The sequence below is a fragment of the Pyxicephalus adspersus genome, chromosome 4 (assembly GCF_032062135.1).
Source record: "Pyxicephalus adspersus chromosome 4, UCB_Pads_2.0, whole genome shotgun sequence".
In the NCBI taxonomy this organism is placed as follows: domain Eukaryota; kingdom Metazoa; phylum Chordata; class Amphibia; order Anura; family Pyxicephalidae; genus Pyxicephalus; species Pyxicephalus adspersus.
The window spans coordinates 93,989,973-94,016,842 of NC_092861.1; the positions used below are offsets into that span (position 1 = coordinate 93,989,973).

General features: G+C 37.1%; 1 protein-coding gene across 2 annotated transcripts; it reads right to left on the bottom strand.

Annotated features, from left to right (window-relative positions):
• Positions 1-2,260: 2,260 nt before the first annotated feature.
• PPIL4 (peptidylprolyl isomerase like 4) lies at positions 2,261-26,318 on the bottom strand. Of its 2 annotated transcripts, none has more exons than XM_072409038.1 (13): positions 26,051-26,318; positions 21,293-21,360; positions 20,063-20,127; positions 18,151-18,268; positions 16,118-16,260; positions 13,526-13,622; positions 12,640-12,756; positions 11,639-11,763; positions 10,524-10,590; positions 10,334-10,445; positions 8,890-8,986; positions 6,641-6,767; positions 2,261-3,406 (listed from the first exon to the last, which is right to left on the bottom strand). In XM_072409038.1, the coding sequence occupies exons 1-13, from the start codon at positions 26,118-26,120 to the stop codon at positions 3,185-3,187; spliced, it is 1,428 nt and encodes a 475-aa protein (XP_072265139.1). In that variant the 5' UTR covers positions 26,121-26,318; the 3' UTR covers positions 2,261-3,184. The 2 variants fall into 2 exon arrangements, with proteins under 2 accessions (XP_072265139.1, XP_072265138.1); XM_072409037.1 differs by having other exon boundaries at positions 6,641-6,770; positions 26,051-26,317.
• Positions 26,319-26,870: the final 552 nt, after the last annotated feature.

Genomic DNA, 26,870 nt, shown 5'->3' on the forward strand with positions numbered 1-26,870 from the left:
TGTGGCCCTAAGCTCCCGTATTAAAAAGAACTCCAATTTACAGCGCACCCTGACAGAGAAGGCATTGATGGTGGCAGAGGGACGACTTACTAATAGTCCGTCTCATCTGCGGTCTGGCTCATCTGCGGGAGGTGACTTCCCTCCGCTCCAAATTACGGGCCCTGGAGCTGAGAAAAGTTAGCTGGCTGATGCAATGAACCAAGCAAATCTATTATCACAAGGGCCACAAAGCGGATACGCTATTAGCACGTAAATTGAGGGACACACAAATTTACTCATCCCCTGTGGCCATTAAGGACGAGAAAGGTGTTCTTAGATATGACCCCTCTCATATAGCCTCTCGGTTTGAACAATATTATACACACTTGTATACACTACATCAGGCATAAAGCGATATGGGCTCCACTTTACAACCCACTATTGACTCTTACCTAGCGGACCTGAATCTTCCCTGTTTGAAGGCGGAAAACCTGGAACATCTTAACAGCCCCATTACTGAAGAGGAGATTTCACAGGTTATTTCTCATCTCCCTTCACATAAGGCCCCAGGCCCTGAGGGGTTACCATACCTATATTACAAAACCTTTTTGCCACACTTACTCCCCTATCTAGTAGATTTATTTAATGATTTTTTACAGGATAAACCTATTCCGCCTTCCATGTCATGCTCCCATATCACCGTTATTCCCAAACTAGGTAAAGACCCTCTAGAGTGTACTAATTATAGGCCCATTGCGTTGCTAAATTTGGATCTCAAAATCTATTCTAAAATTCTAGCTAATAGGCTGTCCAAATATATGCCATACCTAGTGCACAGGGATCAAACAGGCTTTATCCCATTTCGCCATGCCAGTGATAATACTCGCAAAGTAATCAACATCATTGATATTCTCAATAAACGCAAGCTCTCTTCACCGATACTTAGCTTAGATGCGGAGAAAGCGTTTGATAGACTTAGTTGGCCATTTATGTTCTCCACACTGTCTAAAATGGGGTTCTCTCGACCGTTTATGGGCGCTATACGTTCCCTCTACACCTGTCCATCAGCTTTGGTCAAACTACCTCACGCCTCCTCAGCGCAATTTCCAATTAAAAATGGGACGCGGCAGGGATGTCCCTGCTCTTTGCACTTAGTATTGAACCACTTGCAGAGAAGATCTGATCTAATCCCAATATTCAGGGAGTCCCAGTGAAGAGCTCCTCCTACAAAATTTCACTGTACGCACATGATGTACTCCTTACACTGACACAGCCTCTTACCACCCTCCCGAATTTATGGGCTGAATTGCACACTTTTGGTATCGCCTCAGGCTATAAGTTGAACTCCTCCAAAATGAAGGCCTTACCACTACACATGTCACCCTCACAACTTTTGGCGCTACAAGGTTGTTTTTCTTTTTTATGGCAGGATTGTTCACTAAATTATTTGGGCACTCAAATTACAGCCACATATAGCCAACTATATGCCCGTAACTTTCCCCTGCTACTCCAGGAGATATACAATTACCTGAACAAATGGAAGGGGCACTCTCTGTCTCTTATGGGTCGTATTGCATCTGTGAAGATGATGCTTTTACCCAAGCTCCTCTGCTTATTTGAGAGTCTTCCGGTCCGGGTCCCTGTTCTGACCCTGAAAAAGCTACAAACCAACTTTTTGAATTTTATTTGAGTGCATAGGTGACATAGACTCTCCAAGACAGTGGTTTGTACACCCAAGGATCTGGGAGGCCTTGGGGCCCCAGACCTCGTTAAATATTATATGGCGACACATCTCCAATTCTTGCCCGCATGGACCAAATTGTTCTCCTCCAGTGTTTCCCAGGAGTTGGAGGAGGCCTGGCTTGCCCCTCTGCACCCCAATGTGATGCTATGGAGTTCTTCAATGCTTTTGACAGATAGGGATTTACTTTAACCGATGGTGTTTATGAGAAATATCTGGACAGCTCACAAACTTAAGGATGGCCTTTCCGCCCCTGCCTCGGTACTTACCTCTATTATACACACCCCCCTGATACCCGACAGTCCCATCAGATCTATGTGGAAACCCTGGCGAGAGAGAGGGCTTTTTCAAATCCAGGATATTTTGCATCCCTTGGAGCGAAGATTAACTACCTTCACAGAATTACAGGAGAAACGAAATGGTACCGAAATGGTGAGCAGGAAGCAATACATGACAGGCCAGCACTGTATGATAGATTTAGTTTTGTATCCTTCATTAACAAAATCAGTAATAATGAGTATAAATGAGTAAGTGCAAAAATTCTTGATTTGTCTTACCTTTTATTTGGTGCATGTACATTTTGGTAACTAGAAACATTTCAATTTATTTTTATTTTAAATTTGAGTTTTATCTTAATGTCAACAGCAGCCCCCAAATGAAAAATTGTTGGGCACCACCGATTTAGATGATTGGTGTTTTTTTATCTGTCCCTTGAAGTCACAATAAAAAAAGAAGGACCTACTTTAACTCTACTGTACAGTATATTTATTATATATTTTGTAACATGTTCCCCAGGGCAGGCTTGACTCTCCACACCCTTTTTAGTTTGCCTGTTAGCTTTGAAAATGGCTACAGTTCAGTAGTCTCCCACAAACTTCAATAGGCTTAGCTGTTAGGTTTGCAATTTTACTTACTCTAATTCTTGGATCATTCCTATTCTTCACATTATGTTTTGTCATCATTAGGCCACATAGAACTTATACAATATGTTTCTCTTAAATACATATTTATACTAGTTTAATCTAATGTTGACATAGTCTAGGTTTTAGACCCATAAGTAACATTTGTTACCACTGGAAATTGTAGCATTCTCTTCAGTCACATTAATTCTACACTCAGGGTGAAGCTCTGTACTCCATCAGTGTAATTTTCAACTATAAATTAGCCGGTTCTCTGTGTTCTTGTGCATTCCATATATTTTGTTTTTGACTGATTGTGAGTCCAGTCATTAAGGCTTCTGGGGAGAGTGCCTTAAGTTTTTCTACCAGCTAACTTTGGTATGGCCAAGACTGCTATATCATCTGCAAAAGCAGAGCTGTGCAGTCATGGTGTTAATAAAACTTCCCATTTCTAGATTTTTAACCTATTACAACAAGACTCCGTGAAAAGAAAGAAAATCATTTTATTTTTTCTGTGTTCCCTTTCCAACACATGACCACATACTGTTATTTTGGCTTTGGTCCATCAGTATCTTTCATTATATCTAGACCGCTCTTTGTACTGCTTTGGACTTCTGTCTCTTCTCCTGTCCTTGTCTCTTTCTCTTGCATTTTCCCTGGAACTATGGTAACTACTACGTTCACGGGAAAGGCTACGGCTTCTCCTGCCATCCTTTTTCTCACTTCGCCTCTTCTCCTTGCAATAGTCATCCTCGTGTTTCCTGTGGCGATCATTTCTATAAGAATCCTGTAAATAAAAAAATTAAAATTAAGAAAGTAATTTTCATAATAGTGCCCAGTGGTCCAAGTATTTTCCTTTTATTTTAGAATTCAAAATCCAGATTTTATAAGAACTATCTGAATATCTTAAAGGCCATCCCTCCTTAGCTGATAAAGTTGATGATAAAATGCAAAACTATGAACAGAGTGGGGATGGGTTACTGTTTATGTCCCCTATATGTTCTGGTGACAAGTGAGGGAAAATCAAAATTCAGGTTGTGACAACAGAAACGGGGTAAATCTTCTAATGGAGGCACTTAAAAACACTGGAGACAGGGAAATATGTTTAAGATTGTTTCCTTGGTTTTCCCTCATTTTATGTTGAATAAGCACTATGAAAGTAAAGGTATACCTTTTTAATGGTACAGATTGCAAAAAAAGTGCTAAAGTGAACCTATTTAGGTTAGGTAAAAAAATGTTATCATGTGTCCCTGTAGAACCAACTAAATTATAGACCCCTGCTATACATACAACCTAAACTCCTGCCTATGGTAATGTTAAGGATGGATACCTTACACCTAATGGGTGTGTTTTACAGCTTTGGTTCAGAACTCAAGGGGCTCCACAGGAATCAACTGAAAGGTAAACATTAGCACTTTGAACTTATGAACATTCGTATTGATAAACTATTATGTACCATGCAGGGTGTTTAGATTAGAAACATTTCAAGTCCTTAAAAAAACTCACTCAAAAATATCACCAGCCTACCCTGCCATCCAATATCTGTGCACACTTTGGGTAGCTTCAATCAAAGCAGGTTATATTTTGCAGAGGCTTGCACAGTGGGTCAGATATCAAGGGTTGTTTAACCCTTCCCAATACTTCCCTCAAACATGTTCCTAGAATGCATTTGTAATCGTTTTTTAGAGATTGTTTGATATACCCCAATATTCTGGGAACTTATGTAAGACTATTGAACATGCAATATGATATTCTGCAAAAAATACAGGAACTGATGACTGTGCAGACTGCTTTAGAAAACCCCAGTTGTTAAAAATAGAATACAAATTCACAAATAAGAAAATAAAGCACACAAATAAAGAAAATAAAGAACACAAAAATATATTATAATTAAAGACATACAGAATGATGTAGATAAAGATTTTAAGCGTATGTAAACCCTAAGGTGTATTTCAGACCCACAGGGAGCTGCAGCGTTCTGCCCGTGGCTGCCCATGATTCCAAGTTCTTCCATTCAAGTAAATAGGAGAAGAGGAGAACCATTTTTTGCCTGCGGCTGATTGCAATGTGGTTCCGAAAAATAACACTACCTTATAAAGAGAGGGATTCTTGATAGACTGCTGTGTGACTTTAGCAACAGGCAAGGAAACAGGGATTGGTTTCTAAATAGGATCTTCCTTCTGCTATGTGCAAGGCTGAATTAACTAGGTAGTGTTGGCAGGACAGGAAGGCTTTCACAAACAAAGCCTCTCCAAACACACTTTGTGACCCTTTCCCCGTTAAAGCAAACTTATCACCAAAATTTGTACTATATATAAAGGGGAACATAAGCCGCTGCAGTAAAGGCAGAATGGAAGGGCAGAGCATCCTGGGATACATACGTCACATATCACAGGAGGATTCAGGCTGTGTCTTCTGCACATGCCCGACCTTTACCTTAAACATATTTAAACCATGGGGCCACATATCTCCTATCCAATACCTTTCTCTACAACAATATTGATTCTACGAACTCCATGTTACACCTATCATTAAAAGTAGGTTAGCTACCTTTTATCACATCTGTTCATTTTAGTTGCTTGACTGTTGATCTTGAATGTTGATACTGATCCAACAACCTCAAAACTTTCAAGGTAAAAGATGTTAAAGCGTACGTAAACTCAGAAATTTCACTTTACAGAAAAGGGTAGACAACCCTTTGATGTAAGATTTAAAAAAAAAAAAAAAACAGAATTTGTAAGTGCAACACCATTTTTTTTTTTTTTGCCTAGGCGATCGAGAATGAATGGGAGCACAAAGCCTTCAGGGATACCTACATATCACACATCCCAGGAGGATCTTGGGTGCTCTTTTTCCGCACGGGACCGATTGACTGCGCTGCGGGATTGAAGGTAAGTGTATTTTTTATTGTTTTAGGCACTTTTGAATTTAGTTCCTCTTTAAGGACAAAAAATACATTTTAATGAGTTTTGACCAACTCTTTTCTCGGTGCTCATTTGGGGTTTGTGATTAAGATATACTGAAGCCAGGAAACCAGCACTCTTAGCCCCCAGATATCTCTCATGAGAAGTAAATAATATTATGAGCAAGATTATTGAGTTGCAAAAAACGCAAAAGTTTCAAAATTGCAACTAAATATATAGCCATTCACTAAAACAAAAGCTAACCCTTGCACCTTAGGAACAGTGAAACGTTAGCCCATAGTTTAGTTTCCCAAATGTATGCTAGTTTGCAGCTAGGAAAAAAAATTATTTGGTAATAAAAATGCTTTTAGTGAGCGTTTCCCAAATGAAACTAAACCACACTCCAAAGTCTGGCAGATAGACTGTACACTATATGACCGTGTAAACTATAGGAAAAAAAAAAGGGGAACAAGCACAGAATAAATTTACCATAGAAGTGTTGCAGCAATGTGTAGATGAAATTGTTTGTGCACAAAATGACTAGACTAGGCAAACACAATTTAATCTTAACCCTCTGAAAATTTTGCACCTGCTTACTTCTTTAAAACTCATAGCTTAAAAATGAAAAATAGGGTAAGGATGGAGAAACATTTATGAAGACAGTGAAAGTCTTTGCCCATAGAAAGTCTGAAAATACACAAATGAGGATATTTTTCAAGACCTCATTTACTTTGTTATACACTCTATAGGTCAGTTCCACTGTATGTTACCATTTTAGTTACTACTTACGTGAACTTTCATACTCAAATATTTGGATACATTTTAACTATTTTAAGCATTTTTAAATCAAGTTTGTTATTTAAATTTAAAACCTAAGTACAGCACATTTTCAAACATTCTAGCATTGTCCCCATCTACTCATCAGTTCTCCCAATAAGATTAGAGACAAGAGCAACAGATTAATCTGTCTTCTCATTGCCCAGCTTAGTGAACTTTGGCTGTTCCAAGACACAAGGCTGGAAACAGATGTTTGAACTTGGAACATTGATAAGGATGATTGGAGCTGTATTACACATCTTTATTCAGAAATTTCACATGTTTAGAAGTACAGAAAGTACCTTTGACTTTTTTGTTTTCTTTTCATCTTCATCATCAGAGTAGTGGCGCTTTTTTTCTTTATGTTTAGAATGCCGATGACTTCTGCTGGTCTCTTCTGCGTTGTCCTCAATTAGAAGATCATATTTGCTGCTAATATAGTTAAGGTTTTTAGGAAAAGGAACAAAAAAATTTTGTTTTAGGAACAAAAAAATTTATTAAAGTTTATTTTTTAAGAAGTCCTTCAAACAGCAGTCCACATTTGTAAGAAAAGTAATGTTAAGATCCATAAACCTAATAGCTTAGTGAAGCTGCAGTTGCACTAGTTCTTACATTTGTTTGTTGACTGTATTATTCCTAAATCATAAACTGTAAATTTATAAGGGTGAACTTTCTACAGGCTAAATAAAGTGACATTTACACTAGCAATGACATTTACACAACAGTAAGTGACTTGTGTGGTGTGCTCAAATATAATGAAACGCTGACAGAAAAAGTTTCTCCAAGGCTTGTTTTGAATAAAATCTTTTGACAATTGTTAGAACGATTAGCATAGGTTATACTTTATACATTTTCCAATCTAGCATAAAAAGTCATTTATTTTTGTAATCTATAAATGCATGGAGGATTTGTACAGGTCCATCTACTGGCTAGAAATGAGAACATAATAATTCATATGTAACAGAGGAAAACACTATTTTATTCTCTTTAAAAAGAAAAAAAGAACATAGTAATCTAAAAAGAAGAAGTAATCTACTAATGCTATTGCTAAAATGTATTAAAAAGCCCCGTTAGCCGATATCTTATTTATATCAGTTATGCAACTGTATAAGTGCCACAGAGACTTAGGGCATTAGGTTACACTTTCATCAGTGAAGCTGGAATGGATCTGTTCCAGGATTCAAGACATTTGCTAGCAAATAGCAAATGACTTTGAAGAAATCCATTCCAGGTTTGCTGGATCACGTAGCTTCACTGATGAACGTGTATCCTCTCCAGCCTTTGAGAGCTTAAAGGGCCTGGGATACTCCATTTTGTTCCTTATTCTAGTTTTTAGTTATAAGAGATAGACGTATTCCTTGGTTGTTTAGACTATATGTGTATAAACCTGATGTTCTGCCAAAATGAGTGTCCTTGTTAATTCTGCTAAACTCAGATAATGTCGACTGTTTATGAATAACAAGATGTTTTGTATGTGTCTGAAATGATGTAGCTAAACAGTTTTGTTTTAGAAGTATACTAGTGATTTCCCATTGTAATAAATGAGCATGCGCTATGGCATATTGTTACTATATATAAACTAGATGTTTGTTATAAAGTTAAGATTGATATAATATATAAAGTTGAAGATTGCTTGATACCATACTGAACATCCTGTTCTGATGCAATGAGAGACTCTGGGATGGATGGAGATGAGGAAGGAATAGAGCCAAGAAACTTTCAGAACCTTTCAAGAGCTTTAATAAATAAGGCCCTTAAAGTCGATACCTAGTCAAATATCAGCCCTTGATAGTTGATGTTTATACAAGATAGAGATTATACAAGTGGGACCTACGGAGGTTCTAAAAGCACTGGCATCAAATGAAGATGGCAAAAAAAACATTTTGTATGTACAATTGTATGTACGTTGCATCATACAATGCTGGCATGCAATTTACAACGCAGCTATGGAAAATGCACGTTATCACACATGTTCCCATAGAGCATTATACATGAATGGGTCCCTAAAAAAATACTTGAGATGGTCCTAAAGGTTTAGGAATAAGAAAACAAATGCACTGTAAACTAATAACGCTTAGCTTGAGGAAATAGGCAAGATTAGATGGAAGATACCACAAGCATATAAAGTGGCTTCAGAAAGTATTCAGAACCCTTTTAATTTTTTTTTTAATTTTGTAATGTTTTAGCCTGGATCTAATGCATAAGGAACTGAAAAAAACAGATATATTAACCACTCATTTATATTTTATGAAAGCATGTCTAATTGACTGCTTTAGACTTTCCACATCAACAATGTAAATTAATTCCCTTAGACTTAATGACATATGACTATGATAGGGACAATAGATTGTGAGCTCCTTTGAGGGACAGTTAGTGACACGACTATGGACTATGTACAGCGCTGCGTAATATGATGGCGCTATATAAATACTGTATAATAATAATAATATTAATAATAATAATACACACACACACTATTTAACATACTTCATAAACCATTACACAAAGAGTAGAAATTCACATCTAGGAACTGCACACTATAAAAAGATACTCTTGTTTAGGTCTGGCTTTGTCTTTCAGGGAAAGCTTTGCTTGTTTTCCCGTTTCCTTCTCATATTCTTTGAAGTCATCTTTTGTATATTTTCCCCCTGAAAAAATAAAAAAGCTTTACATGTTATATTTCATAATGGTAAGTGAACATCAATGTGACACTAGTCCCAAAATACTTTTTGATTAAATCGTCCTCTTTTCCCCATACATCACTTTTATTTTTTTCATAACAGCTTATAAACTTTAAAACAAAATTCTGTTATTGGTTTTTTTCCATGTTGCTTTTGTTTTTTCCAACATTTTTGGCAGCAAGGTGGTAAAAAAGGACATTTGTTATAGAAGGGACTTTAAAATGGATTTTTATTACTTAGGATAGCAATATGATTTATACAGCATTCTAAACTTAAGGGACTACGTATTACGACTGAAACTGCCATTTTAACATTTTCTGTTTCCAATAGCAGTGTATACATTAATTATGCAAAAAAGGAATAAAAAAGTAATTAAAGTAATAGTGAAACAGTGCTGTCAGGTAATGTGATATACCGTATTTTTCGGACCATAAGACGCACTGGACCATAAGACGCACCAGTTTTTTAGAGAATGGAAATGAAGAAAAAAAAAAAGATTCTGAAACAAATAGTGTCCTAAAATATTTTATGTGCATTAAAAACCAACATCACAGTCATAAACACATGTAATAAACCCTGTAAAGTAAACAGCAGCATTTAGAACCATTATTAACAAAGTCAGCAAAAGATTACTGTATTACTGGGTACTTAAACAACATATCAGCAGATATGTACAAAAAGAATTGCCTTATAAGCCGATATTACCCTCTTTAGAAGAAAGAGTTTTGAATATCCGCCCACCAGTGTCTGATACTGATTCACTTTTTGACCATTGCTTCACACAAAATTCCTTCAGCTGCAAGTGGTTTGTGGGTTTCAGCTCTTGAACTACCCATTTCAAATTACCCCACAATACGTAAATGTAATATAAATTAGGACTTTGACTTAGGCCATTTGTTGTCCGATTGAAGCTAGCGTATTATTGTGTTAAATGATCCACTTTGAATTCAGATTTCATAAGGTCCACAGCACATTGTCCTAGAAGGCCTGGTATTTGCCTACATGTTGGCTGTCAAATTGTAGTTAACTGCCAATCTCACAATTAAGTTTTGGGGCTCTCGGAGACATAGTTTGGCATGAAGTGAAGTACTTCTGTGCTGAAATGATTGAACCAGCCAGTTCGACAAGTATTTGAGAATCTACACCACTTGAAGACACATTAGGTGCAATAAAACAAAAAGATTAATAAACAAATATTTTGCATACATGTTATAAATATATGCTTTATATATTAAAATAAACACCCACAAATTCCAATACTAGCCAATACATTACTACATGTTCTAGTTTACTATCCGAAGCAATGACTGGTACCTTTGCCTTTCCATTTCACTTTAGCAACAGACTGACTGAAATCCACATGTATTCTTCGGTCATCAATAAGCACATTGTCCATCTTAAAATAGGCTTTCTCACAGTCTTCCTCCTGGATAACAAGTTAATAAGAAAAATGTAAGCAATGTGTATAATTTTTCCTGAATTAGACAAAATATTAACAAGATACCTTTTCAAACTCAATAAAAGCATAACACAACGATTCACCAGTTTTCCAGTCACGAATGATCTCACAACTAGAAAAAGGAGAAAAAAAAAAACAAACAAGCACATTTAAGGTCAGAACAAAATATGTAATCCAATGCAAGTTTTAGTCAATCACTAGCCATAATGAAATTTCTTTTTTATATTCTGTGCATGCATTCAAACTTTAGATCTCAGTGTGGGTTCACAGTTGCTCCCACATCACTCATCGCACACAGCTCATTAATGTGAAATCCACTACAAAATTAGGGAAGACAATGTCACATACTTGCAGCTGTTGCACAAAAATTCTAATTGACATAGATAAGGGTTAAAGCCAGAAGGTTTAGACTTAGCACGTCTAAAATTAACCTATATAGAGATACTGTGAAAGGTGGCATTGTTAAACTTATTCTAAGAATTCTTTGGTAGTTTAGTCCTAGCTTACAGAACCAGGTTAGCAAACCATCCTAAAAAATATGTGACCATAGATCAACTATACCAATTTGATAGTGATATTCTGATCAATGACAACTAATAATGATTCTGCTCTGAAGGGGAAGATGGTGCTTTATATTGATGGAGAAGTTCACCCTAGAGTTATGGGTTAATTAGAAGAAAAAACATCATACGTTTAAATATTCCTTATTTCCTCTGTTAATTTCAATAAAGATTTTTATGTAACAACTGCAGGTTTGCCATCACCAAACCAAGTTTTATAATACATTGTGTTGTTAAGCAGGAAGGCTGATAAGTATGCTTTTTTGGTCAGAATATGTCATTTTACACATTACATTAATGGAAAAGAAAATAATCTGTACACAAAGTGAAAAAGATATAAACTCAATAGGCTCAATATACCAAGCTGTAACCTCTGTTATATACCACAATATTCTCTATGTTCTGCTGAAACATCCAAGAGGTAAAATCAGTATTCACATGGCTAAATGATATTAAGCAATACATTATATTTTACATGTCATAAATACCCAGACAAAGCTTGCTTCATCATTAGAAAAAAATCAGCATTATAGTATAGGTGATTTGATGAGGCCATAGTAAATTCTACCTTAAAGCACACAAACCTTTGGTAAAATATACCTTTTTATTGCTCCAAATCGTGAAAAAATAATCTCCAAATCTTCATCTGTTGTTACAGGATTTAATTTGCACACAAAGAGAACATTTTCAGGGGGCTTGATCTCTGCATCTGGTATGTCACCAACCTTTAAAATAACAAGAATCAGTCTCACACAATTACAGGAAGGGTGCGGTGTTGTACATTATTCAGTAGATGGGGGCATCTTAACTGAAAAGCTACAAAAGCAGAATATCTTTAATATGTGTTTCATTTATAGCATATGAATAATACTATTAGGTCTTATAGATCATGGATTACACTGGACCTTATTGTTGGGATTTCAAGATCTAGGTGCCTTAACAACTGGTTAAGACACAAATACAGCAATTTCTCCTTTCTTTAGAGCCATAACCTTTTACATGGACTTCAACTCAGAAGTCACCGGGTAGCAGTACTAATTGACAAAAAAAGCATACAAGGAAGTCTGGTGTGGAACAGATAGCAAAGACAGTGCCTCCCAATGATTCAGCAATGAAAGGTCCTGGACATGTCATCGCTACAGGACAGCTGTAAAAGGGTAAAGTATGTCCACTAATCAGCAAAAATGCCATGCATACTTGTTGGATATGGCAAAAGCTCACCACACAGGAATAGGTTCAGCTTTGCTTAAAGTGGTTATAAACTAAGGGAACTAATGAAGCATTTGGTTTATAATTTTACTTGAATGAATTATTGTTTTTACCTACAAGAGACAAGGTTGATTTAATAAACAATTTTTATTTCATGGCTAATGACCAACAATTTTTGCACTGGTTCTCCAGTTTTATAGGGTTGGAAGATACAGCAGGCTAATCTGAGATTTGGAGTCACTTCTTACTTCACTTCTACAAGATGGCCAATATATTAAACACTTGGAACAGAGCGTAGTATTACTGAATGGATGCCTTACAAGAGTATAATTTTGTGTGTTCGAGGTTTTTGCATATTTATTTCCAGGATAGGTGATCTTTAGTGACATTACCATTTCCAATAGAACAGCTCTGGTTTTGGCTTCTTTATCAGCCAGAATTTCTTCAACTTCTTCTACTGACTTTCCTTTGTTGTCATCAATTTCTTCATCTGCACCGATCCTGCCGCTCTAAGTATCAGAAAAAAAGACAACATTCTTCTGTCAGAAAATATAGGGACATATGTGTTTTACCGAATGATAAATAGGACTAAGACTTCCTTCCTCACAAATACTTCTCTAAATGTTTCCTTGGATTGGTGAACTAGTAACAATTACACCTAAATAGATAACCGCTAATGCCTATTAATATTATTAATAAACATGATTTTTATAGCACCAACATTAAAATGCAGCGCTGTACATTAAATAGGGGCCCATTATCCTTCTGTAGGTCCCAGGTTCGAATCTCGGCCAGGACACTATCTTAATGGAGTTTGCAGATTCTCCCCGCATTTATGTAGGTTTCTTCTGGGTACTCTAGTTTCCTCATACATTCCAAAAACATGCAAATAATTGCCCCCCCCAAAATGACCTTAGACTGTGTTAAGGATTTCTTTAATTTCTTTAAAGTTTTCTTACCTTTTGTTCTCTCCTGTGCTATCATCACAAGGAGGTAACCCCTCCTTTTGTATTGTAGTGCCCAGCACACAGAGCATCCCACAGCTAATAGTTACATAGTGGGGAGCAGTTTTGGTACACAGCAGGGAGTGTTTCCTATGCAACTTTCTACTTGGTATCCTCCACTCCAGAGCCTCTAACTCTTACCATATTGGCATTAAAGTGGGATGATGTTTTCTTGAAATGTCAAGCAAACATTGTGTAGCACTTACAGTTTTATGTGGTCACAGTCATGTTCTATCATAGTTACAGGAGCTGTAGGCTGCAATTAAGTACTTACATCTAATTGTTCTTTTGTGGGTTCTGGGGAGCGATCTGGAATGACCAGACCTTGTGGATCATCAAATGGATCATCTAGAATCACAGTATGGTTTATCCTACAAAAACAACAAGGTTCATATTTATTTAAAAATAAAATGTCAACATTGTAAATTATAATAGGCAGAACAAACAAATCACTGCAGCATTTTAAAGTGAAGCAAATAGTTTGGTTGATAGTCTCTTTATATAGTTAGCGTGTATAAGGTCATTTATGAAGCACTAGAGGTTATCGAGAAAAAAACAGCACAGCAGTAGCCGTTGGCCACAAGACTGGCTTTATCTGATTGAGGGCTAAACCCTCCCTTAAATCTTTCCTTTTTTAAACCCACCCTGAAAATCTCCACTAAAACCTGGCCTAAAAAATTTAAACTGGATTTAATTTTAAATGCCTATAAATGTCCATACAACTTTTATATGCATTTTTAAAGCTAGCATGTTTTAAACCAAGATATGTGGTAAAGAATTAAAATAGGTGAAAATGCTTTCCAAATGCTACAACACACCAATTCATGTTAATCAGGGAGTTTGGGAGGCATTTATGGACGTTTTAACTCTTTTCAAATGCTGATGGATGCGTTTGCTTTACAGCCCATCAAGAAAATGCTCTGATGTGGAGTGGCCCATTGAATGAACTGGAATTTCAAACATGGGCATTTAAATGCTCAGGTTAAACACTGGAACAGTGTCCGTGTAGATAAAGCCTTAACTGTAACCCGGGACTTTAAATTCCCTAAAATATAATCACAGCTGTATCACTAGAACACTAGATGATTTAGATGAAACAGATTTTAAAGGAAATAGGATTCTGTAACCAAGATCCTCTGTTTTGCCCTGCCAAGCACTAGCCCAGGGGTGGGCAAACTTTTTTAGTCATGGGCCACAAACTGAAAAAAAATTTATCAGAGGGACCGGGTCGATGGTAGAGTGGGCGGGGTTATGCCATATGACACCCCGAACGTGACGCCATGATGGCAAAACCCTGCCCACTCTCCTATCGCAGACCTGAGCCTGCGATGGGAGAGTGGGCGGGTTGTGTGCAGTGACACAGCCCGTCCACTCTCCCATCGCAGGCTCTAAGCTTGTGGTGGGAGAATAGACGGGCTGTGTCACTGCACACATCCCGCCCACTTTCCCATCGCAGGCTGAGATCCAGGGACGTGTTCTATGGCTCTGGCCAGGGGCGCGAAACACCCAAAGGGCCTGGAGAAACATGCCCATTAGGCCGTATACCGTATATATTAGGCCGTAGTTTGCCCATGCCTGCACTAACCTGTACTTTAAAACAGTCCTGACTGGGTTCTGTCCCTGCCACACATGTACACATTGACACATCAATCTTCACCTATTTATAAAGATGTCTCTGTACATCCTAAGAATGAGAAAGAACACTATTTGCAGAGCCCAGCCAGGATAGTTTTAAAGAATAGTACTAAACAGTAAAGGTCTCATTATTTACTCAAGGGGAGTCCACCCAAGGGGGCACACAAAGGACAGCTTCATAAAAAGTAATTTATCACTTACAGAATACTGTAAGTTGAATTTTGAGGCTAATAGGAAAGGACACATATTAATGCTGCTCAGTAATCATTATCACATTGCTACATGTATGTTTTATTCACTAGCAGTGTGTTACCCAATGCACCCTGGTATTAGGGTTTGTAGTCCACGTACACAGGACTAATGAGAGGAAGAAACAGCACAAGGAACCAATCAAATAAATAATGTGCCAACAAGAAGCATACTGACATTAAAGGCTGGCAAAGTGAAAAATGGATGAACACATCACTATGTTGCTTATCCTTTAATTGTTTAAGGTTGGGGTGGGTCCAGGATAACCTGGCTCAGAGGAATGGGTTGAGGAATGATGGCCATTAGACGTAGGACATCTAGTGGCAGGAAAGGTAAAAGACAAGTAGGGGCATTACTGTGGTGGAAAGTTCTGGATTCAAAGTGAATATTGATGCCATTGGTGGTTTTAGTATTTTATCTTTTAATCACATCTTCATTTTCATATTGGTATTTTGATGATGTTGTGCTTTAGTTTGCATTTACAATATTTTAGGACATCCAATTATATTACTAGAAAAACTCTAAAATTTGTTTTGAGAGAACACTAAAGTTTTGACTAAATTAAAGACAGAATACCTATAAATGGTCCTTCTGCTTAACTAAACCTAGCATACAAGGAAGAGCTGCTTCTATTCATTACATGAATGAAGATTATATTTTGCTGCCTTTACCTGTATGGAAAGTTTACCATAACAAATCCTTGGTGACATAAGTTTGTAATTAGCTTCTTTTGTATATCCTCCTGTACAATCAGAAGACTGTGTGTGCCAACTGAACACAACCCTGAAACACACATTTGATACTGGCTAACTTTTAATACTGGATAATGTGAAAACAGTTTAAGGTTATTACATAAAAAGGATTAGGTTCATTTTCAGTATCAGATGGAATTATTTAGTATCATTAATATTTAACAATACTGTACACCACACATTTTTTATTTGTAAGTAAACTGGCTCTACAGGATAAAACCTATGCATACCTGATATCTTGATAGGGAACAAAATCTTTATCTACAAAAGTCTCATTAATTTTCTTCAGTACATCCGTTCCTTCTGTTACTTCTCCAAATACTGTATGCACCCCATCCAGATAATCCAGATTTTCCCCCATTGTGATCAGAAACTAAAAGAAAAAAAAACAAAGAGTAATCTTAAGAACAAAATATCAGTTGAAAGAGTACCAATGAGAAAATAGGATAGACAAGGTTTAGAATGAGCAGGTTATGCAAATCTCCATTTTAAAACCAGTAACAGATCAGGTTGCACACAAATTTGATATTAAAGAGAATCTTCTGGAAATGTAACAAAGAAGGGCAGAGTGAGGCATAGTTGTATGTAATAGTGTATTCACATATTAAAATAAATACATTTTTTCAAACTAAAAGAATGTCATTTAGGAATATGACATGTAAAATTAAAAGACTCCTTACATAACACTACTGTGTCTTCATGTGGTTTTGGCAGAATATGGTGTCTTATCTGGATATAAGGTTAACCCTTCAAAAACTGAAGCCCTTCTAATAAATCTTTCCCAAGAAACTCGTACAAGATTACAGGCGAATTTTCTGTTTCACTGGAAACCAGATAGCATAAAATATTTCGGAATTTTTCTTACTCCCACATTTCAGACTCGGAAACTGCTACATGACCCTTTCTTTGGATGCATTGCCTTAAATAAAATGTCATTCCTTAATTAAAATGTCATGTCAATTAAAATGTCATTCCTCTCCCTGCTCCTAAATACCTCCAAATGGATGTGTTGAATTAGAGATGTGCTCACAAGATACACAGAATATCTAAAATGCTCCTTGGTGTACCGGACTTATATAAGTATTATTATGAAGCTCAGCTCCATCAACTGGCTTCATGGGCCTAATTAATTCCACACAACAGATAGACGAAGCTGAAGCAATTATGGGTCTATCCAACACACCTTAACTCTTTGGTATTAAGTGCTACATTATCACCACTGGACAATACCTTGCTAGCCGCCTACACAATTTAGAAAACAAATTTGGCATAAATGTACACGTAAATCACTGACTGATCCCCTTTGACCTCTTTTCTATACACGCCCCTCCTGCCTGACAGATTAAGAGCCAGGATGACTTCGCCATGGCATTTAAGGGGAGCTTTTCATTTCCAACTGATTATTCATCATAGGACGAGTAAATTGCTAGCCTTTGAGGAACTACGAGAGAACTTAGAGCTACCTGCCAAATCATACTACAGCTATCTACAAATACAACACTTTGCTCAGTCGCTTACTAGGTCTGATAAGAGTACCAGACCACTTCTTTATTACACCTAGTGTTAGGATATCATGGGACCCGCTAATCGGATTTGGGGTCTGATCTTTTGTTGGGGGTGGACTCTTTGGATCCAGATGTCTCCACTATACTTACCAACATTGATACTTTAGGTTTTTTTCCCCTTCTCAGTTTATATCTGCTGATTGACTCATCAACATATTATCTTTTCTCCTGGATTGAGTCCCCCTCCCTCAATGCGGGAGGTTCTCTCCCACTTCTTGTACTACATCCTGCGCCAGGCCTAGTTACATTCGAATGTTGACACTTTATGTGCTCTCAATTTGTTTATGATCTGTACATGTAAAATACCTGATGAAGCAGATTATTTCTGCAAAACGTGTCGGATTGTCGAAATTTGTTACAGTATCACATTAAGTATAGATATTTGGACTTTTGGCAAGATATTGAGCATTTTTTAATCAGGGTCTGTGAATACATCCACCGTGGTGTTTAGGTGGAGTTAATTTGGATCTTTTTTATGTATGTTGATCAAGATCTTTTTTTATAAATTTTTTGCTATATTAAAAATTTGTTTTTATAAAATTTGCGGTTTATGTAAACTGCCTTTAAAGTCCCATCAATGTGATTGCCTTCTATGGTATCAACTTAAAATGGAGATGTTGGCTGTGGAATTTAGCTACTTGAGATTCAAAAACTAACCCTTTTCATTTTAGCATTTCTGGTTATTTTTTGTCACTTACCTGAGATCCATGCTGATCATTGCCATTGTTCACCATTGACACTGTTCCCATTTTTTTGTGTTTTATCCGAGGTACTTTTTCAGATTCAAAATAACGAGCTTGATCACCATACAGTTTACTGAAGGGGAAACAAAATGCAAACAAAGACACAAATATTTAATAGATTAGTTATAAAGAGTCTTAAGAAATTTACATTTCTTGTAATTTTTACATTCTCTAATTTCTGTAGGATATAGACATTTAGGTTGACTTACTGCAGTAGCATTTGCTGTTCACTTTGTAAAGAATATGATAGAAATGGAGAAGAAACTGCTTTTTATTTTAATATCCAATTATGTGCTTACAAAAAATATAGATTTTTTATTTTAAAATACCTCACAAATATTTTTTTTTTAAATAAACATATTGTTATCTTATTAACTATATAAGGCCTGCAAAGTTAACCAGTGCTACTCATTCAGTATATTGATCTGATTAGCCATTTCAATAACTGCTTAGATACAGAGAAATGTATTCCACTATTATTCATCTAATCATGCCATGACAGGCTCAGACCAGTGTAAGCATTCTCCTGTTAACTCTCAGATGTCTGCAGAAATGTGAGCCCAGTAAAATTGTTTATACATTGTAATAAATGGAATTCAAACTCCTACAAGCTGACAGCCCCTACATAACTATTCTACAATGTGGTTTGCACATCACAAAACTAGGACTCAGAACATGAAAGGCATCAAGGATCCTACTAGAACACATTTAGTCAGAGAATGTCGGCTGCCACACGGCAGCATGTGATAAATATAAAGTCTAAATAACCTCAGTTCAATAATGCTTCCTTTTCTCTCTATAATCCTATACTACGGTTAACAAAATGCAGTAGCCATAACCAAAGTCAGTCAATTTTTATAATAAGCTTGTTGTGCACACCCTTCCTTCTACATCCTCCTGTCTGTTAAAAACATGGTCACCAGGACAATAAGCCAAGGCAAATCTCTCCAACGTGCCCCTGTATGATACACGCTAATTATTTATTATAACTGGGCATCAAGGTTCACTAAACAAAAATTGAGACTGAAGGAAATATTATACTTAGCAAAACAAATGGATTAATTAGGAATGGGTAATATTGCATCTGTTGTCCTGAAAAAAAGCAGGGTTGGTTGGGGAATAAGAACAACTTCAACTCCTTCTCCTAATGGCAGTACTGTATAGTACTTGATTTAATTTTAAAAACACAAACTTGTTAATAAGTCAGATGAATTGTACAATGGTAAGCCAAGTGAGTTTGTGGAGTTGGTTTCAGAGCTGACCAACAATAGTTAGTTGTGTTTACACACTACCATTGTATTTATTTTATCACTACTTGCAAAGTGTAGTAGACAATAGAAGAAAAAACCAATCACTATCTCTCCAACTTTCAGAACATATTTTTATCACAAACAAAGTGGAAAGTCCTCTTCTTTAAAACTGAAGGGAAAAGGTACCCTATATTACCAATACCTATGGCTGCACTGGACATTTAACTGTTCCCCAGCCTATTTCAAAATAAACATAGAATATAGTTCTTCCATGTGTTCTGACTGTGCTAATATATCCAGAACCTATAGCCATGCTCTATTTCTGTATTCACCTTGCCAGCGAGGAATTTTGATAATATCCAGGTCTAGCAGATTAAAGTATTCTAACCAGTGTTCCTTGTTACATGGATTTTCCTATATGCAGGTATATACAAGTGAGACTGTAAAAAAAAAAAAAAATGTTCGGGAGAGAGAAAAATATTCTCAAATCCCCAAGTATCATTTCAGTTTACTATGGAAACACTGACAACAGGGAATTGTGTAGACTTGTAAAAAATCAATTTAAGATTCAGCAATTCCAAGTTTAAAAGTGTAAATAAAAAGCTGAACAAACATACCTAAAAACAGATTCTCCTCCTCGGCCTGTTCCCAGAGGATCACCAGTCTGTATGATAAAGTCTCTCTATAAAATTAAAAAGGAATTAGATTGGGGCACATATACTTAATGGTGCTTAGTCAAGTTCATTCAAAAGCTAATGTTTCTACAATGCTGGAAACCTTAACCATGCCCTTTTTTTTTAAAAAAAAAGAAATATAATTTTCTGTTTCTCGGATTGGCTTACCAATTTTCACAAAGGTTTTGAATTGATAGCACTTTAAAAAATAATTTAGCCATCCCCTACAATGGAAATGTTAGTTTTGGTAAGATATTCCCCACAGGACTAAACACTTCTAAAGAGGCACAGACACTGCAACTTTTTTCATGAGAATACAGAGAACGCTAGGCAATTATAAAACCAGACGTAATTTAGGAATCAGTTTGAAGAGGATATGTTCAAACAATCATTTGTAAATCTGCAACAAAGTTTAAAAAAATCCTTGCAATGTATATAAATCACCTAAAATGGATTATAGACAGATTATTTTTATTTTATTATTAAGTGACTCAAGCATTTTCTTTGGTGAAAATTAGTTACTGAATAATATAAAATTCAGCTTATCAGTATCCACCATGTACAAAAATGCTGATGCTTAATGCCAAGCTGCACTCAAAAACTCTTTTGGAAGGAGAAAGCAGGGTATGGTTAGATGCATTAGCTGTCCCTGTTCCCATTATGGAGATAATCTGGCATTTTTGGTGTCAAATAATAAGTAATCAAATGAAATTGAAGTTATAGGATTTTTTTTTTTTTTTAAGGAGGAAAAATTAAATTTTACAGAATGTAAAATTTTTATACGAGTTCTGGTGATTTACAATCCTTAGTTATATATGTAATCTGGCACAAATTGTCCCTTTTTGTAATTTTAAGGACTGATTACTTAATTTCAAACAAGTTGGGTTTTTGGGTATTTTCCTTAACATCTGAGTGTTCCCTTTTCCCTTTGTACAGCCAAGGCAGGATGATTGACATATTACAAATCTAAAGCACATACATCTTTTTTTTGAAGTCTCCAAGAAATATTAGAAACTATTAGAAGATTTCACGCCCCAGCATTTAGCAAATACGGATACAATTTTTGCATAGACTCACTGATCAACTTTTTTGGAATATGTTAAACATTTACAAACAATTTAACATTAAAACCACTAAATGTACTCCATTTGAGAATAAAAAAATAATACTCACCTGCACATTGTGTACAAGACAGTAATTATAATATTTTATTTTGCACAACTTCAGAAAATTCAGGCAAGCTGAAGAAAAACACAGGAATTTAACTTAGTATTGTCTAGTGGAGTTGGGGTATTTATTAGTACAAAAATCAGTTATATGTATGCAGAAGTGTCTACAACAATTTCAAATTTTATGAGATACATAGTTTGTGCCATTTTTAATACACTTAGAACAATTAATACACTTAGATCACTTTTAGAACAATTGCTGTACACACATCACCTGTTCTGTCCTACAGAGAGGGGAGAATGAGCGAGCAGCGCCCTATTGTGCTCTTCTCCATTGACATGTATAGCTGTTATTCCCTATCTGTCGTTTATGGATCTATCTCGTATTCGGCAATATTCTTCTGGCGTGTGTACCTAGCTTTAGTCAGACATTTGGAATATGCAGTGCAGTTTTGGGCACCATTTCACAAAAAGGACATTGTGGAATTGGAGAAAGTGCAGAGAAAGGCAACTAAACCAATAAAAGGAATGGAGGAGCTCAGCTATGAGGAGAGATTAGCTGAACTGAGTCTATTATCCCTTGGGAAGAGACGTTTAAGGGGGGATATGAATGCCCTGTATAAATAAATTAAAGGTCCATATAGAGAACTTGCTGTAAAGTTATTCAAAAGTTATTCAATTTGCAAGGGACAAGGAGGCACGCTTTGCATCTGCAGGAAAAGTTTTATTCTCTGCAAAATATTATTATTGTTATTCAGGACTGTGGAGTCGGTAGATAAATCCTTCGACTCCAACGCCTCAGTTTCTGGTACCACCGACTCCGACTTCTCTGTATCTATTATTCTATGTATTTTCTACGTTGAATTGAAGGAAGGCAACATACACACCATTTAACCACAGAACTATTGGCTAGGAAGCCAACGCTCTACTGTATTGGCCAGTTTAAACAAAAGACAAAAAAAAAGAAAACAAAGTTTTATTTATTGTTTTTATCAAGTGGCTATAAAGTAGTAGCATAGCATGCATAAAAAACAGGAACAGGAATTTTACCAGTTTACAATATTAACTACATTCTTTGGTAGTTTTAAAACAAAACCAAAGCTTAACTAAAAACCTAAAACAGTTTATATATTAAACTTGGAATATAGTTGTAAAGTAGAATATCTGTTAAATGCAATCCAAAACTAACTCAATGTAGTGTTTTTCTAAGAAACAGAATTGCTTCTGCCACATCCTCTTTCATATAAGCTCTTAAATCTGACTTGATTATTTTTAGAGTTGAAAATAGTCTTTCAACACTGACTTGGGTGGGTGGCATTGCTCTTCCGGTTCTAGCAACATCACTAATAATCTCGGGATAAACAAGGATGGCTTCTTCTACAGTCAGTTTCGATGAGCGATCATACTTTTCTACTTCTTCTGTCGCTTTACTGTTGAAAGTTCCATTTTGTCCAAGAAGGAATTAAAGTCTAATTCTTCATTTGAAGAGGATAATCCTGAGTTACCAGTGCTTAAAGCTTCATCCAGTGGTGGTGTTTCAGGTAGTAATTCCTTCATGTGAACTGCTACATCATAGAGGGCCTTTTTTGCAGTATCAGTCTGGTCATTGCTCAACAAAATTCGGCTCATTGGATCAACATAAAAATCAGCTAACAAAATTTGATTATCCAGTAAGAGATTCTCTCTTTTCTTTATTGAAGATACAATGGCATCAGCTATTAACCCTCCACTTTTGTTCAGGAAATATATCAAGTTCTTCCTTTTCAAGAAGAATTTACCAGGTGTTAAATCTTCAGATTACAAACTCTTGTTGACTGTAAAGGGGTTAGAAAGTAGATTTTCCAGTGCTTTTACTTGTGTCCACTGGCTTTCAGTTAATAAAACATTTTCATTGTCCAGTCCTTCAAGAAGGTCTTTTAAGTCAAGCAAACAAATTACCATTAAATAAGTGCTTCCCCAGCGTGTTGTTTGATCCAACATGGCATCTGTTTTAGGAGCCCTGGCTGCAACAGACTTGCCTCAATTTGCCAATAAAGCTATGTGAACACGTCAAATTTTATTCTCGTCCGATAATCGACTCAGGGCGGATATCGGGCAGAAATCTGGCGTGTGTACAGCCCGCGTCGTTCATAGTCTGTAGATCCGTCCTGGCGGATCCACGGACGATGAACGACGAGCGATCCTAATGCAAGGGAAGGGGGAGAGTGCACAGCAGGGTGCTGCTCCGTCGCTCCCTTTCCATAGATATTTGTATGTACAGCACGGTTCTTATAAATGAAAAGGATCGTGAATAATCCTTTTCAACGACAAGAATTGCATGTGTGCAATGTTGCACGCAGCTTTAGAGTAACTGCATGACGATCTTTCAATCCATCTCTTAATGCAAGCTGCAGAGTATGAACAGCAGAACGCATATGTTGAATAGTAGTACGCTTAGATGCTTCTTCAACGTTATCAAAAATGTCACTATTCTCTTAGCTTTCACTTTCTCCAATACTTTCAGAACTGTCTTCCTTTAATATCTGAGAGAGAGATATCCGTAACCTTGACCACAACCTTCTCTCAAACTGCCTTGCATCCCTAACCCCCTCCCTCTCCAAAATCACCTCCCCAGATGAAGCTGCCACCATGTTAAACCACTCTCTTTCCTTCATTTTTATGAAGACAAAATGTCCCTTCAGACCTTTTCGTAGTTCTTCCTTTTTACATTTGGCCTTTTCAGTTATAAGTTTCCTTATACTTTCTCTTTCCAGAGAAACACCAAGTTTTTTAGCCTATTCTCTATTTAGGCCTAAAAAGGCTGGTTGTGAAAAGAAGGATAGTGGTATACCATTCTTTACTACCATTTCAATATTGTGGTTTTTGAATTTTTCTGGTGTCATTGTTATGGTAACTTTGTCAGATATAAAGAATCTTCTTAGTTGTGTTTGGTCTCCAGTAGATTTCTGAACATTTTTTTATCCCAGACATAGATGGAATACTTTCATTGATATCTTTCTTATACACAACATCTAACACTTTGGGATGAAAACGCTGCAAGTGTCTTTTCAAATTTGATGCTCTGGTAGGTGCATTTTTGTTAGACCCCCTGAAACTGCTCATTTTTGTCTCACATTGTTTTTCACCATCATCTTCAAGAATACATTGGCACACATAATGTTTCTCATTACTTGATAATGTAAAGTGCTCATAAACAGCAGACTTTATTGTGTTTGATAACAGACTTTTTGCCAATGTGAATGGGGTGATGCTTTCACTAAAATTTAAATATAAAATATGTTAAACTAACTAGCATATTCTTTGATTTAAAAACAAACAAACACAATCCTACAGTTGAATACATGGTAAACTCACAAATATAAACAACACTTTGGGGTGACATTATGGGCTATATTTATAAAGAGGGAATCTGAAGATCCCTGAAACATTCCCTTGTGGGAATCAGTTACTGCAATTGCAACACATGAACCTGGAAGATTCCCCTAAGGCAGGAATGGGCAAACTACAGCCCAATAAGGTTGTTTCTCTGGCCCTTTGGGTGGTCCGCGGCTCTGGCCGGTGCCACCCCGAGCAGTGTCAAAAGGACCCCGCTGGGGGGCACACCGGCCAGAGGCAGAACATGTCCCCTGTTTGTATCCTGGCTAGTGGAGGTGGGTGGGCTGTGTCCCTGCACACAACCCGCCCACTCTCCCTTCGCAGGCTTACATCTGTGGTAAGCGAGTGGGCGGGGTTATGCCATCATGACATCACGTACAGTGGCATCATGATGGCATAACCTCGCCCACTCTTCCATTGGCCCGGCCCCTCTGTCAAATTCTATATCAGATTGTGGCCCCGACTGAAAAAATTTTCCCAACCCTGCCCTAGGAGAATTTCTAATTCGCTGTTTTATAAATAAAGCGCTATGTGGATTTACTTTACATGCAAACTTCTACAAAAAAAAAAAATGACAGATAATGTGACCAATAAATTTGGTTTCATTTTTTTGCTGTCTATGTACCTGTTCAGATGCAATTTTGACAAACTAGAATGGTTCAATAAAGAGACCAGGGAGCAAAACATGACAGGTGAGGGTGTCATATGTGAAGGCACAAGGTTAGGAGGATGGTTAACAAAGATTTAAAGAAGGGAAGACACCTGAGAAACAATAAATATTTAGCAGACAAGTGATAAAAACATGAGAGACTGATAACTGAGGATGACCAATATTTACTGGGATTGATGAAAAAAGGAGGATAGCTAACACCGTGTTCTCCCCAGACCCTTTCAGCCGGGTGCAACACCCGGCAGTTTTCAATAACCAAGCGGCTTTCTTTGGGTGGTTTATGAAGAGTTGGGTCACAATACAGGGGCTGCAAGTTCTTCCCACCCAGTTAAAAAAAAAATCTGGGTTGAATACTGTTCCAAATGATCAGATTTTAAAGCAGAGAATATTTTAGTTTGGAGAAAGAAGAACATTCTGTTGGAAATGTAAGGATGATGTGGTGCTTTCAGAAATGAAACATAAACATGTCAGCAGTGTGGACACAATAGAGGTTGCAGATCTCAAACATTCATTCCAACTAATAAAATAGTTACAGCCAGGGAGAATCAGGTATTTAGATTCCATCTATGCCCCACCTCATTAGAGTCAGCCCCCCCCTGTACTTTCATTAGTATTGGGGAGTTCTACAAACACATATGATATTTACACAGTGCAATATGATTCTGCCAAAACAACTAAAATACTTTCCAAACATAACAGCACTCAGCACCATCTTACCTCTGGGTCTTTCTTCAGTATACAGATCTATGACAATATCCCCTAAAGTGGTCTCTAGAAGCACAGCCATGGCTATTACACTTGCTGGTAGAAGCTGCCTTCCTGTACAAGTTTGCAAATGAAGAGAAAAAATGTCCGAATCTATGTACAGCAGGGGAGCTCCATTAATCTGTAGCCTCAGACTGGTGTATGTAGCGTTATTCTCCAACAAGATGGAGCCTTCCAGGCAGACATATAAATGCAGGTTAGCGGCTAGTTCCCATCCAGGAGAAGGACCCGGAAGTGACGGCAACCAGAGAACAGAAAGTGGGCGGGGCTTCACGGATCAAACTTTAAGCCCGGGAAACCGCAGTTGAGAGGCAGGGAAAATAGATTCTCAGTCTCCTCACACAGCAAAACAGCTATGTGTCTGTGTGATTTATTATAAGCTGTCAGGGTAATGCTGGGGTGTCATACTCCTATTATAGGATGCACTGATATTAATTTGGGGGGATATAAGGGAGACAGGTGATGGGGAGGACTGACATTGCAGGGGGATATGGGGGGCTCAGGGGGTGTTAGGTGATTGGAATGCATCGATATTATTGCAGGATAAAATGGAGGTGAAGGAAGTGTCAGACAGGTGATGGGGTGAACTGGTATTGCAGTGGATGTGGAAGGATGGGGAAAAGTGGGGACAGGTGTTTTGTATACTGGTGTTATTGCAGGGAAATATAGGGGTACAGGAGGGGGTGAGACAGGTGGTGAGGTGCACTTCTATTGTTGTGAGGTAATATGGGGGTACAGGAGGGGGAGAGACAGGTAATGGGGTGCACTGGTA